The following is a 14,361-nucleotide window of genomic DNA, read 5'->3' as shown; positions in this document are numbered from 1 at the left end:
ATCCTGTCCAAGAAAACATGAAGACAATCACACATAACGGCCATAACGGCCTGTCATTGTCCGATCTCGTTAGATCTCAGAAGCTAAGCAGGTCTGGGCCTGGTTAGTAGTTGGATGTGAGACCACTGAGAATTCCAGGTACCATCAATCTACAATAGTAGCTTACCACCACTAAGTGTGGAGTGAAAGAATTAGCCCTTAATTCTGTAAAGCGACTTTGAGTGTCCAATAGAGTACTATATAAAAGTGATGTATTATTATTATTATTTAGAACATGGGAGTACAGGCGCAGGAGTACTGTGGGTCGCGGGCCGCAAGGCAGCGCTACGTATTTTAGTCGAAGCCTTTCTTCTTCTGGTCATATAAAGTCCACGTAGTTTATCAACCCAAACAGTTGACAATGTGTGTGTTGCTTCTGTCTGCCTGCTGTGTCGTGGACTCACCTTTAACTCTTTCTGACTTCTAGTTAGAAACATGCAGTGAAAGCAGCTAACGCTAACACCAACATGTTGTCAGTCTCAGGATTTTCACTCTTTATGTTGGAGTCTGGAAGAAGGAAGAAGAGAAGGGCCACTGGTTTCCTAGATCGATATGTTCCTCACTCTGTCGGCCCTACTTTCCTATCGGTTTTCAGTTATTTAAGAATGCCTTTGCAAGGATCTGGTCCATTTCTTCCACTTATTGCTGCTTTCAGCTAGTCAGCCATTAGAGGGCCATTAAAAACCCTCCAGCCAGGGAGAGTCATTGAGACGACACTGCTGTGCTCTATATTCTGATAACAGGAGCATCTGGCCCTGTAGAGCAGCGTTTCTCAACTGGTGGGTCAGGACCCAAAAGTGGGTCGAGGACCAGTACTAGGTGGGTCATGGACAGCTGGTCAAAAATAAATAGAAAAATTAATGTTTCTCATGTTGGACTTGTCTTTTATTTAGAAAAGAAACTTTTTTTTGACAGGCATGTTGTGAAATGCCTGTTGCACACGAAAATATATAGATTTATGTTTTAAAAAAAGATTGTGTTTTCAACAGTTATTATTGAAAAACTAAACTGGGTCTTGAATTAATGCCCGTGGCAAAATGTGGGTCCCATGGTGAAACCACTTGAGAACCCCAGCTTTAGAGAACCCCCCCCCCCACACACACACACACACACACACACACACACCCCTCCGACTACAATGTTTTGCTTATAAAACTATTTACTATTTCAAAACAAGGATCGTGACCCTATTTTGATATCAACAATTTCTGGCTACGCAAATTACGTTTTTTTTCTAGAATTAGTTTTTGATCATGTTTGAGCTCAGATATTCTTTTTTTTTTTTTTTTTTACTGCATTTTAGTTGAACTATATTTATTTTTCACAAAGTGAAAGTATAGAAATACAAGATTGTGTGTTGTTTTAATAAATAAAAAATAATAATATTAATTTAAAAAAAAATTAAAATCAGTTTTAATTTTTCAGAAATTTCAGGCATGAAAAACATTAATTTAGTGGCTCCTGATTAGATTAAAAATGGATAATTTCCGATCATCTCGTGTCTGGGGTTGGACCAAGACTGACACTTTATTTGTTAGATTTCCACTCTTTCTCTCTCTCAAGTACCTCCTGTAGTGTCATCTCGTATCCCTATGGGTACACTTACCCCCATTTGAGAAACACTGCTTCAGAGCATTCAAATTGACTCACAGAAGAAAGTATAAATAAGAGACAAAGCATTAATCACTGTGTAAATCGTCAAATAATTCAGTTGTACAAATCAGTCCCGTCAAGTTCATGAATTCAATGAAACTCCAGAATGTTACTGTATGTTATGTTATGTTATGTTATGTTATGTTATGTTATGTTATGTTATGTTATGTTATGTTATGTTATGTTATGTTATGTTATGTTATGTTATGTTATCATCTCTTATGATAACAGGTCCTAAATCAGCTGTAAAATACACTAAAAACTAATATCTGTCATCTAATTTCTTTCCTTTCTATTGGTTATGTTGTCAGCTTTCATAATCAATGAAAATATAGGTTTTAATATTTTTGGTGTGGGTGTCTGAGCCTTTTTTGTGTCCGTATACCCATAGATTTACATATTTTTTAAATAGTAAAATGTGGGAAAGCTTAATATGAAACATATTTTAATAACTGTTCACTGCATATTGCGTTATTACATTTTGCGTTATTTTATAATTGAAATAATTTATAGGATTTTCATGGCAATTACAATTACATAGTCAATTATCCAAATTCAATTACAATTTAATTACGATTACGACCGATTTTAAAAATTACAATTATAATTACAACATAATTGTGAATATTTATCAATTACGCAATTATAATTGACCCCAACCCTGGTTGTTACCCTACTACGACACACTTGATTTAAAGGGTATTTTTGTGCAGCTTTGCAGACATAATAATAATAATAATAATAATAATAATAATATAGTCAAAGTTTTTTCCACTATTTCTCACTTTTCTTCCGTAATGCTTTGCAGGTTCTCCCTGGTGAGGAAGCCGACATCACCTCCAGCATGTTGAGCACAGAGGACATCGACACGTCACCAGATCAACTGTTTTACCACGTAGAGATGGAAACCAACGGGGTGGTAGCGTTGAGGGAGGGAACAGAAGAGAACGTCTTAAATTTTACTCAGGCTCAGATTAACAACGGAGAGGTGATCTTTATCCACGAGGGTGAGTCCATTGTTCACACAGTGTCGCAGACATAAGTGACTCTGCAACTTGGTGTCAACCCAGTTAAGCATAACTGATCAATGTTAAATTTATTAAAATAAAACATTTTGGTAACAGTTTTATACATAAAGGCTGACATTATTATGACATGAAACCTGTCATTAGTGTCATTAAGTGTTGTTTGTTACCCTAACCCCTACATCCTAACTCCTAAACCCCAAACCCTAACTTTAACCCAAACCACACTAGATTTGAATTTATTGATTATTTGAAAGGAACAATGCTCAATAATGCTGTAAATGAACCAGAGTTAGCCAAAAGAAGCTAGTTTTCATCTGGTGTCAGTGGCCAGATTTTAAAAGGCAACCTAAAATGTAATAAAAATATATTAAATACAGAGAGAATACAAGATGACAAAATAGAACAGGTATGATAAATAACAAAATAATTACTGACAAAACGAAGCACAAAGCCAGGACTAAAACTCTCAGAATTTCCACACAGTAAATTACAACAGGAACACAGTTCAAACTAAATAGTTATTAATAATAATGTGTTGTATTTTATATTGTACATTCAAAGCACTTAACATCGATCTGCATTATTGTTTCACTCCACACACAGTGGTGGTAAGCTACTATTGTAGCCCTCTTACCACCACCAACACTCACTCACACACCTAATTCATATGAGGCAATGTGGGGAAAGTGCCTTGCCCAAGGACACAACGACAATGACTTGGCTGGAGTGGGATTTGAACCCGCAACCCTTTGGTTATTGGACGAGCCACTCTACCACTGTTCCACGGTGTACAAAATTCATAACAAAATAAATTAAAAGACTGTCATCATTTAGCAAAATGTGTTGTAATTTAACACTTAACGACAGCCTTCATGACACTTTATTCACGCTAAAGACAGATTATCACAGTGTAATGTCAACCTTATGTATAAAACTTGTTACCAAACTTTAAAATAAATTAAAAAAATAAATTAATAAACTGTATTTAGAAAGCAGTGGTGGCGTACCGGTTCAAATCCAACCCGTGCCATCACTGTGAAATGTTGAAATGTCCCTTAATGCTAACTGCTGGTGTTGTGCGTTGCTTTGGTTAATAACTTAAAGAGCAACTAAAGCCCTGCTTTCTCATGACCTGCCACTAGGAGGGAAATTCAAAAAAATGCCTTGATCATGGGCGGGGCTCCTGGAGTAGTTAAGACACGCCCAGTCTATACTATAAAATATCCAGTGAACAATCTATGCTATGCTAACTAGCTACTCATTACTCAGTATATTCTATTCACTCTTCTCTCAATCCAACCTACTCACCACAGATTGTAGAGCCCACAGGTGACAGTTTTTATAAAAGGGGCGGGGCTAACAGTGCTTGTTTGTGATGCAAGATGGTCCCAAAATGTCACATGATCTTGTTCTCAGCCAATAGCAAAAATCAATTGTAATAGCCTGGTTTCAACCCATAGAGGTCAGTCACTCTGACATTTTACAACTAAATACAACAAATTGAAATACTTTGACTAAAATGTTGAGAGTTGGACCAGGATCAATCAACAGCTCTACTGTATACCCACATACATTTGTATTTAACAGGAAAACAGTGGTTTTGGGGTTAGTTACTCTTTAAAAATGTCTAAAATCTGCTACGTCAGCTTTTATATGTTTGGAACAAAGTTAGTCTTGTTGTTGTTGTTCTTGGATAATGGCGTGTTGCAACTTTCACTCTTACAACAAGCTGAAACACTTACGTCAACGTTCCTCTGAGCAGCAGCAGTGTTTGAAGCTTAATCATTGTCACCGTCACTGACACTGATCGATGCACCAAACAAACACCATCGTTGTTCTGTGATCATGTTGTGCTCTAACCCATTATTTCTAAATGTCTGTAATGTCACAAATGTGTTTCATTAGGACCCAAAGGTATTAGTAAAGCTATAGAGCAAAAGAAACAACATGAGTTCTCCTATTTTCTGCGACTGTCGTCGCCTGCTGATCCCAGCGACGAGGACGACGTAATCAAACCAACCATCAGTTCACACCATCTGTTCTCTCCTTTGACAGGTGAAGACTCTGGTGGTTTCAGTTTCACGGTGACAGACGGAGAGCACACGTCTCCTCTCTATCAATTTGTTGTCACGGCCAGACCCCTCACCATCACCATGGTAACGCAGGAGGAACTTATGGTATTTCCAGGTAAGGTGCCAAACAAATTATCCCGGGTTTCAGTGATGAAAAGACACCCACAAAGAGCAGAAAGAAAGAAAGCGTTTAATTATTTAAAAAATATTCACACATTTGTAGGACTTTTTTAAATTTCATACTCTGCAAACCAATAATGGTTTCAATACATTTCAGATTTTCCGACGTCAGTTTTTGGTGAAGGACAAGCAGAAAGTAGAACATCAGCAACGCAAATAGGATCATTATGTGCGTCATCGTCCTGCTCTAAGATTGTAAAACAGTAGGAAACAAAATAGAAAGTGTTTATTTGTACGTACGAACAACCCCTGGTTCTACTGGTACGGTTACTGAAGTACAAGTACGTAGCGTCTTAGGGTTAGGGCTAGGTTAAGGTTTAGTCTTAGTCACACAACCTAAATTGGCCAGTGACTGACCAATCACGTGACCTAAACTGGCCAAATAGGGACACTGCGTATGGATAGAATGTCGGTATATTGATACGGTACCGTATGGATAGCCTCTGCTAACAAAATAAGGAAAAAGCAAAACTTTGAATGACGATTTTCAATTTAAAGCTGGAGTTATGAGCAGCAATTAATCTACAAGATTCTAAGTCAATGTTTTATATACTATAAGTCATTTTGCTACCAAACACAAACACTGACCCGTCACCAGACCTCACCTGTAGGGGGGCATATGAAATGCATGGGGGGCACAGTTGTTAGTCTACTTTTTGATAATTGGCACCAAGTAGGCTTTTTTTATTTATTTTTTTTAATTGACGCTAAGAATATAATGAATAAACGGGGTGCTGCAGTTTTATTAAGTCACTGTAATTCAGTGTATCTTTCCAAAATATTTTCAGTTCAGTGCAGCTAAGGGTCGTCTCACTATGTAGATTTAACATGAGTGCACATCTCCAACATTATTCACATCCTTTTCAACAATACCAGAACAAACACTTATCAGTGCTAAAGAATTTGATTTGAAGTTAATTTATACTAGCATGCAGTTCAAAGAGAAATAGAATGGATAAACACAGTATCCTTAATGTGAAGAAAATGAAACTTTGAATAATCAAACCGCAATGTTTTTACATGCTGCTGAAAAAAATGTAAATGGAAAAATAATCACTTCCCCCCATGGGAAGGTCAGAGGACGTGACCAGTACAACAACACAAACTCTAGCTAATATAAACAGGATGGTAAATTGACGTAATCAAATCAATCAAATAACACGCACCATTGTTTCCTCTCTAATGTCTTCATAATAATAACAAATACAAAGTTACAGTAACAGAAAATAGCTATTAGCCAATTTATATAAATACATATTTAAAAACCTGTGTCACAAGTGGGGGGGGGCACAATCCTTCTGGGGGTGGTCCAGACCCCCCATAGTGACTGGTGTGCACTTACATGTAAAATTTAAACTTTTTTTTGCCAAAACCTTTTGGGTCTAATTTACATCACAACTGTCAGTAGAGAATCTGTAAACCCCTCTTATACATTTTTAAGAAAAACAACATTTTTGCAGCATTACGCTTTCTTAAATCTTCCTTTTTGTCAAAGGTTTAAGTCCACTACACAATAGCAGTTTGCTGAATACAACTGTATTCTTTTCCACAGGAACACGACAGCGGATCACGAGCTCCAATCTCGGGGCCGAGACCAACGAAGATGGAAATGAGATCAGCTACTCACTGATACGGCCGCCTCGTTTAGGGAGGCTCATCTTAGCCAAAGATAGGAACCAGTTTGAAGAAATAAGCCGCTTCTCACAGACACAGGTATTCTTCTTTATGTGTTCCACCAACTACTTGCATTAGGATATGGCAAAATTCTGAAAATGTTACACATTTTGCTTAGTTTTTTTAATCTATTTAAAAAATGACATTAATTTCTATGGCCAGCTTGTAAAGGGGAGCCTTTACAGCTGTACTAGGCTCCGCCTCTCATCACCTACATTAACCATAAAACAAATAGGCTCAGTGCGTTCTGCTGATTAAAGCGGAACTAAGTAACTTTTTCAGCTTAATAAATCCTTCTCGTAGTCCCTGTGAGGGTAATACAAGTGTTTATGGGGTAATTGGGGGGTCTTTCATCTTGCGCACTTGCAACTTTCCTGCCTCCGACCCAGTGGGCAAGACGTACTGCTTTACAGCAGCTCAATGCAAACTAATGCTAGATTATGACCAGACCCGTGGCTGCACACCATTGTCTACTAATTCACTTTTCTCAAACTTATATCATGGCGGAGCCAGAAAAAAAAAGGCAGCGAAGACCTTTGTCTGAGGAACGGAGCAACTCCATGCAGTGCAGCTCAGCAGCAACACACAGCAGTCACACACAATCTTGTCATGGCAACAGGCACATGCACACACTCGCAACCCAGCGCTCCATCAGGCAGCACACACACAAATACCCATCCATCTATCTATCCATCCATCCATCCATCCATCCATCCATCCATCCATCCATCCATCTATCCATTCATTTTCAGAGCGGCTTTGTCAACACACAAACACACACATTTCCACACTCCCTTCCGTATTACTCCCACATCATTCTTTTATTTTACTTGTCTCTCTTCCTCATACTGTTCACATGGTCACATGGGTCTATATGTGTGAAAGCACCCTTAGTGTCACTGTTGTATTAGGATTTTTCAGTGATCGGTTGCTACTGACTTGGGAGAGCAAAGGTGCTCATGTAGCTGTGGGGTGGGGCAGGCGGCGGGGAGGTGTCGTGTTTTTAAGACAGTGACATAACCAAAAGGGGCCTTTAGGGGGAGCGCTAAGCACAAGTTACTTAGTTCTGCTTTAACCATCTCTCTTTCACATACCTTCCCCAGGAGTGTATTATTGGTTTGCTTTTATGGGCAGCAGTGGAACCTCCATTATGCTCCTTTAAAACAGTTCCACGAAGACCCACATGGTGGCGCTATTGGTCATGTAGGTTTCTCTATTAGCAATAGAGAGGCTTAGGTTGAATAAATCAGGACTCTACACCTGAAGCCTTGTGTTTGCTTTGCTGCATTCAAATGCATCTTTACATACTTACTAAATGTGTCACATTTAAATAGCAGCTTTAACACTTATTGCCCTCTATTTGTATTTTAGAAGAAAGACCATAAGAACATGTTTTCTTTTTTTTTTTTTTTTGTCTATGACAAAGGCAAGAAAATGTTATGCCACTCTTTATTTATCTCAAGGCTTTGCCAAAGATGGAATTAGATTTATTATTAGTTTTTGTGGAATGTATTTTTTATATATATATTAAACTTTACTTTTAGGCTACTCCTAAAAAATAAAACTACAGTATTCAGCTTTATATTTTGTAATAACTTGAATATTATCTTTAGTATGTTCTTTATAAACTTAAGAGACATGAGACATCTGATTTTATATGAAAAAAAATAACCTTTTTTAATTTTGACCTCAAGACACTTTGCTTTGAAGAGATTATCTCACTTTTTGAGAGTTAGATGATTACATGTTTGGTAGTCGGAGATGTGCCAAAAATACAGAAAGCTTCTTATTCTGTATTATATTTTGCAATTTATTTGAAAGTGGACATTATCGTCCTTAATGACTCCAGCGAGAAGTCAATTATTGTGAAGCCTGAGGGAAAAGTACTGTGAGTGATGTACGGGGCTGGATCAGAAAAACAATTTAATAGAAACTGTTTTACACACAAAAGCTGGAATTTACATTTTCAGACTTGGCTGATGAGTTTGTCACACCCTGTTCTCTCAATGTCTCATTTGAAGTTTCACAATATAGATGTATGTATGTCCTGCATAATTTAAGTACAATGTTAGTGTCCATATTTTTGTATAAGTAAGAAAAACTGAGGCCAGTTGAGTTTAGGATGCCATGATCTCACAGGCCACTTCAATCCAGAAAATAGAAATGTAAAAAAAAAAAGGAGTAATTTAATTTTCTGACTATGTAACATCAGCAACAATCCTATTATAATTTCTGGAAATATCTGAAAAATCAAAAACTCTACAAAATAAGCTGCAGAACAGAATTTTAGTCATATGGGAAAAAGACAGAATGAGATCTACTTCCATACAGGGGTGGACTGGTCATCTGGCATACTGGCCCGGTGGGCCGTCAACCCCAAGTGGGCCAGTCTAGTCCACTACTTTTTTCTTTTCTTTTTTTTTTTTGACGAGAGAGTAGAAGCAGACATGGTAACAAGGCCAAAAATAGTCCAAAAGTGACAAAAAATGTTGCAAGAAAAGAGTGTAAAGTGACTATGATTGGCCAGTCAAAAGTGGCCAAAAAATGGGCAAAATAATGAGGAACCAGGTGGTATGTAATGGTAAAAGTAACTTAAATGTGCAAAATGTGGCAAACAGTAAAAAGACAACAATGTGGAACAAAAAGTGGCAAAATATATGGGAAAAGGGAAGGAAGTGGTATTCATTGGGCAAAAGTTAGCTTAATTGAATGAAAAGTGGCCCAAAAAATTAAGGAAAGTACAAAAATTTGATAAAAGTGTCAAAAAGAAAAACAAAGAAGAAAAAAGAGATGGAAAAAAGTGTCAGAACTTTTTGAAAAGGGGCAAAAATTGGACAAAGAAAAAAGGTAAAAAGGGGTTAAAAAGTTTCCCCCTTTCAAGGTTTTCTGGTGGAATAATAATTAAAATTAAGACATAAAGAGCAGAATGTTGAGAATTGCTGACCTTATAACGGCTTCTACGACAGAAATGCCAGGGCAGAATTTTTGTCCCAGTCCACCCCTACTTCCATACAATATCTAAAATAAATGTAGCATAACAAGACTCAAATGTGCCAAGGAGCAAGAGTCCATTTCTGATGTTTCTCTTTAATGCACAGTTGGAGTCAGGAGCTGTCTACTATGAACACCAGATACCTGAGGAGCCCTTCTGGGTTGTGAGGGATTCCATAGAGCTTTCAATTTCTTCTCAACCAGCCCAAGATGTCCCTCACATCCTGCCTGTCACTGTCTCCTACTACGCTACCCACAGCAACATCTCTACACAGCTGTGGAAGAACAAAGGTGAAAACACAAAACTCCACAATTTAAATGAATAGAAAGAATTCTTGGGAATAGGAGTAAGGTCAAAATAAATATTGTTTGTTGGATATTATATTGCTTTGATGAAATATAAGTAAATGTATTTATAAAATAGTTTATTTATTCATTAATTAATGTTTGTTCATCTTCACATATTTTTTTCTCAGGTCTGGACATTGTGCAGGGTCAGAGGAAAACCATTGACAAGTCAATACTTGATGCCTCCAACCTATTGGCTAGCTTGCCTGAAGAAAAGCAAACTGATGCGGATGTACTTTTTGAGATCAAACGTTTCCCTGATCACGGTCGCATCACCCTAGGAGACCAGGTTCTCCCCCGAAATGCCCCTTCCTTCATGCAGGATGATGTGGTCCAAGGCAAAGTGAAATATCTTCATGATGACTCTGGGGCTTTATTTGACAGCTTTTCTTTCAGGGCCCGTCTAAAACCTGAAGGTCAGGGTGTGGCTTCTCCTGCTGAGTCTGTCGTCCTGGAGGAAGTTTTTAACATCTCAATCAAACGAAGAGGCACCGACCCCCCTGAACTTGTCACTAATGATGTGCTCCTAGAGGTTCTTCAAGGATCCATGACCATCTTGACTCAGAAACATCTTAACACCCAAGATGAAGACAGCTCACCTGATGAGGTTCTCTTCAAGGTGACTAAAAAACCCCGCAATGGCCGGCTAGTTGACACGCAAACAATGGACCCCCTGTCACAGTTCACTCAAGAGATGGTCAATCGTGGGCAGGTGGGGTTTTACAGTGATGACAGCCTGACAGATGGTTTTGTGGAATTCATTGTATCCGATGGAGAGCATCAAACAGAACCTTACATGCTACACATAGGCATCCTTGCTCGCACTCTGCATCTCAACAAAGCCCCAGAGATTAAGGTGAGGCAGGGTGATGATGAGACCTTGTTAACTGAGGAGATGTTGAAGGCCACAACTGGAGGCCCGGTTGAGGAGGAAATCCTTTACAAAATTACAAGTGTCCCAAAGTACGCAGCTGTTATGGTTGATCGTCTTCCTACATCCGCCTTTACCCAAAAACTTATCAAAGAGGGCAGAGTCAGCGTCCGCTTTGTCAAGTCTACTTCACCCCGAGATAGTGTAGCTTTTGTTGCCCGTAGCCGAGCTGCTAATGTCTCCTCATTTCTCAATATCACGGTACAACCTCTTGCCAACGTTGCCAAAGATCCTCTCCTACCACAGGGCACAACTGTGCAACTGGACAGGAAACTTCTGGATGCAAGTCCACTGGCCAACAAGACCAGAACCTCTCCAATGTTTACAGTCATCCAGCAGCCGAAAGAGGCTCGCTTTGTCAAGGCTGGAGGTCCTGGTGCTGGCCAGCCTGTAGACTCCTTCAGCCAGAAGGACTTAGATGAGGGCCGTGTTGCAATGGAAATCTTAAAAAAACCAACTGGAGCACACAGTGACACCACACCAGATGAGGCTCGCTTCCTGCTCAAAGCCCACGGAGTTCCTCCTGCAGAATGTGTGCTGTCCTTCAAGACAGGTCCTTACAATGCCTCAGGAGTATATCCCGCCACTCTGTTAAGAGTTCCCTCAGAAACTGCAAAGGACAATAATGGCATTCCTTACAGTCCTCATGCCACTCCTGACAGTCCTCAGTGGAAAGGCTGGCCCAATGGAGACGCCACCACAACTGCATCATCTGGCCCAAGCTCCCATGGGACCGCAGTTTCCAAGAAATCAAACATCTGGTCAATTCTTATTCCTATTCTAATTGTCCTTCTCCTTCTGATGCTTGCTGCCATCATGGTCTACTACCTAATCCGTAAAAACAAAACAGGAAAGCATGACGTCCAGACTGCAGCAACTAAGCCTCCCAAAAATGGAGAAGTGGCGAGCGCAGAAACGTTTCGCAAAACTGATCCAGCCAACAACATCCCCATGTCCAACATGGACGCAAAAGATGCAGACCCAGAACTGTTGCAACATTGTCGGACAACAAACCCAGCACTGAAAAAGAACCAGTACTGGGTCTGAAACACGGGACACAAAAGAAGGCATGATTCTCACGTGTTGAAAAAAACTTCCTCAAACCTTTCCCTCAGTTATTGAAGGCCTTTTTTAAAAGCAGTTCAGTCAGAAACATTACTACAACATAACTTTGGGCAAACTCTCAGGCACAGAAACACTGAATTTCTATTGGCAAAAAGGGGCGACTCGTCACCTTACAAGGTTTGTGCCAGGTCTATTTATTTCTGTTTTTATCATTCCTCTTTGTCAAAGGGCACAAATGAAGACATGAACATCCAATGTGTTTGCAAGAAGTATATTTGATGTGCTCTGTGTTAATACATTTAGGGGATCCGCTGTTATGGTTAAAGGTCTTTGTTTGAGTAGTCTATCGATTGCTTTACAAAGATGTAAATAGCGTAGTAGGTGAATATACTGTATGTTACATTATAAAAAAGGAGGACATTATGACTGCCTCGTTTTTCTTAATCTTTGCTATCTTGAAAGGTACCACAATGTGTTTGTTCTCAGGGTTAGATTGAGTCAACAGGTCAACATTTACAAAGACGCATATATTATAATAATAAAAAAATAAAAAAAAAAATAGATACATGATGTAGTATTGAACAAAGCATCTTCTTGAAAAAACATGTAATATGGAATAATTATTTTTCTATTATTCAAAATATTTTCATACATTGCCACATATTGCTACAAAAATGTTAATCCAGTGGTAAGAATATAATGTTAACATGCATATCTGCTAACCTTGAAAAAGTAGATTTTTTTAAACTGTAAATATCTTGAGTTTTAAAACTTTATGTTCAGACAGTAGACATTATTTGTATTGTCAATATAACACAAAGAAACAGTGGGCTAATATAGATATTTAACCTTCAGTGTTAAACATTTTCTGCACAACACAGAGGAAGAAGATGCTTTCTCTTGTGGAGATTGTCCGACACTCATTGAAATCACCTCGATAGGTGTTGGTGAGACAAAAACAACGCTAATAAACATCTAAACTCACATGAGCGTCAACCATGCAATTGTATATGGATCAGGAATTTCTTCATGTAGTTACACGACTGCGGGCCCTCAAACAGCATCTTGCATCATGTCCCCACAAAGCTAGAAGAAGCTTTGCCCATACAATAGAAACGGTACATTTATTCTAAAAATAGTCTTTTTTTCAGTCATTCTGTACCATCATTGGGTGCTTTGAATCAGTCCAGCACATCTGTTCCTTTGCTTGTTTGCTTATATACTGTCTGCTTGTCAAACTAGCAATCATGACCTTAGTTGAGATTCTAACATAGGATCTTATAAAAACAACAACTCAAGCAGGGGCCACATACAACCCAGTAGGAGCTCAAATTGGCCCAACAAGAAAAATCCCCATTTAAAAATAAATCATTTTAAAGCAAAACATTGCAATTACATCAATATTGTGCCTGAGTACAATTCACTTACAACAAGGGTTCTCAACCTTGGGGTCTCGAGTCACTGGGAGGGGGTCGCCAGATGTCTTCAAGAAACTAAGAATAGTTTTTGGACAATGAGCCAATTTTTGCTCTTTTTTACCCTTTTTCTGCAACTACACCAAACTTGCCATATTTTAACCTATTTTCCTCACTTTTTCTTGCCATAGTTTTGCTCCTTTTTGCATTTTTGCTACATTATTCCCATTTATGCCACTTCTACATCAAATTCCAATGCCTTTCTGCACATTTTATACTTACTGTATAAACCCTTTTTACCCCTTTTACACTTAATGTTACATATGTTCACCCATTATTGTCACTTTTAACCTTTTTTCTCCTTATTATAAGGATTATTTTTGACTATTTAACCACAGTCACGATTTGTCATACCCATTATTTGCCAGTTTAAACCAATTGTTCCTACTTTTAGGCCGGGCTACCAGACTCAAAACGCCACTCAATTTGTTCTTCTTCTTCTTCTTCTTCTTCTTCTTGTGTACACTAGTTAAAATTGCTACTTCTTTGTTATTCGGGAACGGATTGGGCTGAAATTTAGTAGGTATAATCTATGGATGTGTTCGCATCGAAGCTTAGAGCCCATTTTTTGATTTGGGGCCCAGGGGAGCCCCAAGAGACCCCGAAAGAAGAAAAAAATTTAGTCGATTTCTCATTTATTTGCGAGTCAAACATTACAACGGTTGGTGGTACCAAATCCCTGGCACATACCAATATCTAAATGAGGCCCATTATCCAGTACCTGTCATGGGGGCCCCCGGGGGCCACATTTTTCAAAAGACTACTTCTCCGTTAGTTCTCGTTAGATCGGAATGCAGTTTGGTATGATTAGTCCATGAATGAATATGATGAGATGCTCGGAGCCCATCTTTTTAAACGGAGCCCGGGGGCCCATCCCCCATTATACGTAATTTCCAAATTTATGG

At 38.7% G+C, this 14,361-nt stretch overlaps 1 protein-coding gene across 1 annotated transcript in view; it reads left to right on the top strand.

The window, feature by feature from the left end:
- cspg4 (chondroitin sulfate proteoglycan 4) overlaps positions 1-12,404 on the top strand; it is a 104,186-nt gene extending 91,782 nt beyond the window's left edge. Inside the window, exons 7-11 of the mRNA XM_028450015.1 lie at positions 2,501-2,699; positions 4,776-4,907; positions 6,525-6,685; positions 9,745-9,928; positions 10,114-12,404. Of these exons, the coding sequence (XP_028305816.1) occupies positions 2,501-2,699; positions 4,776-4,907; positions 6,525-6,685; positions 9,745-9,928; positions 10,114-11,963 (2,526 nt within the window). The 3' untranslated portion in view covers positions 11,964-12,404. The remainder of the gene's footprint in view (positions 1-2,500; positions 2,700-4,775; positions 4,908-6,524; positions 6,686-9,744; positions 9,929-10,113) is intronic.
- The last annotated feature ends 1,957 nt before the right edge of the window (positions 12,405-14,361 follow it).

This window comes from Gouania willdenowi, chromosome 6, assembly GCF_900634775.1.
Source record: "Gouania willdenowi chromosome 6, fGouWil2.1, whole genome shotgun sequence".
Taxonomy (NCBI): domain Eukaryota; kingdom Metazoa; phylum Chordata; class Actinopteri; order Blenniiformes; family Gobiesocidae; genus Gouania; species Gouania willdenowi.
This window is presented reverse-complemented; position numbering and strand designations above follow the sequence as displayed.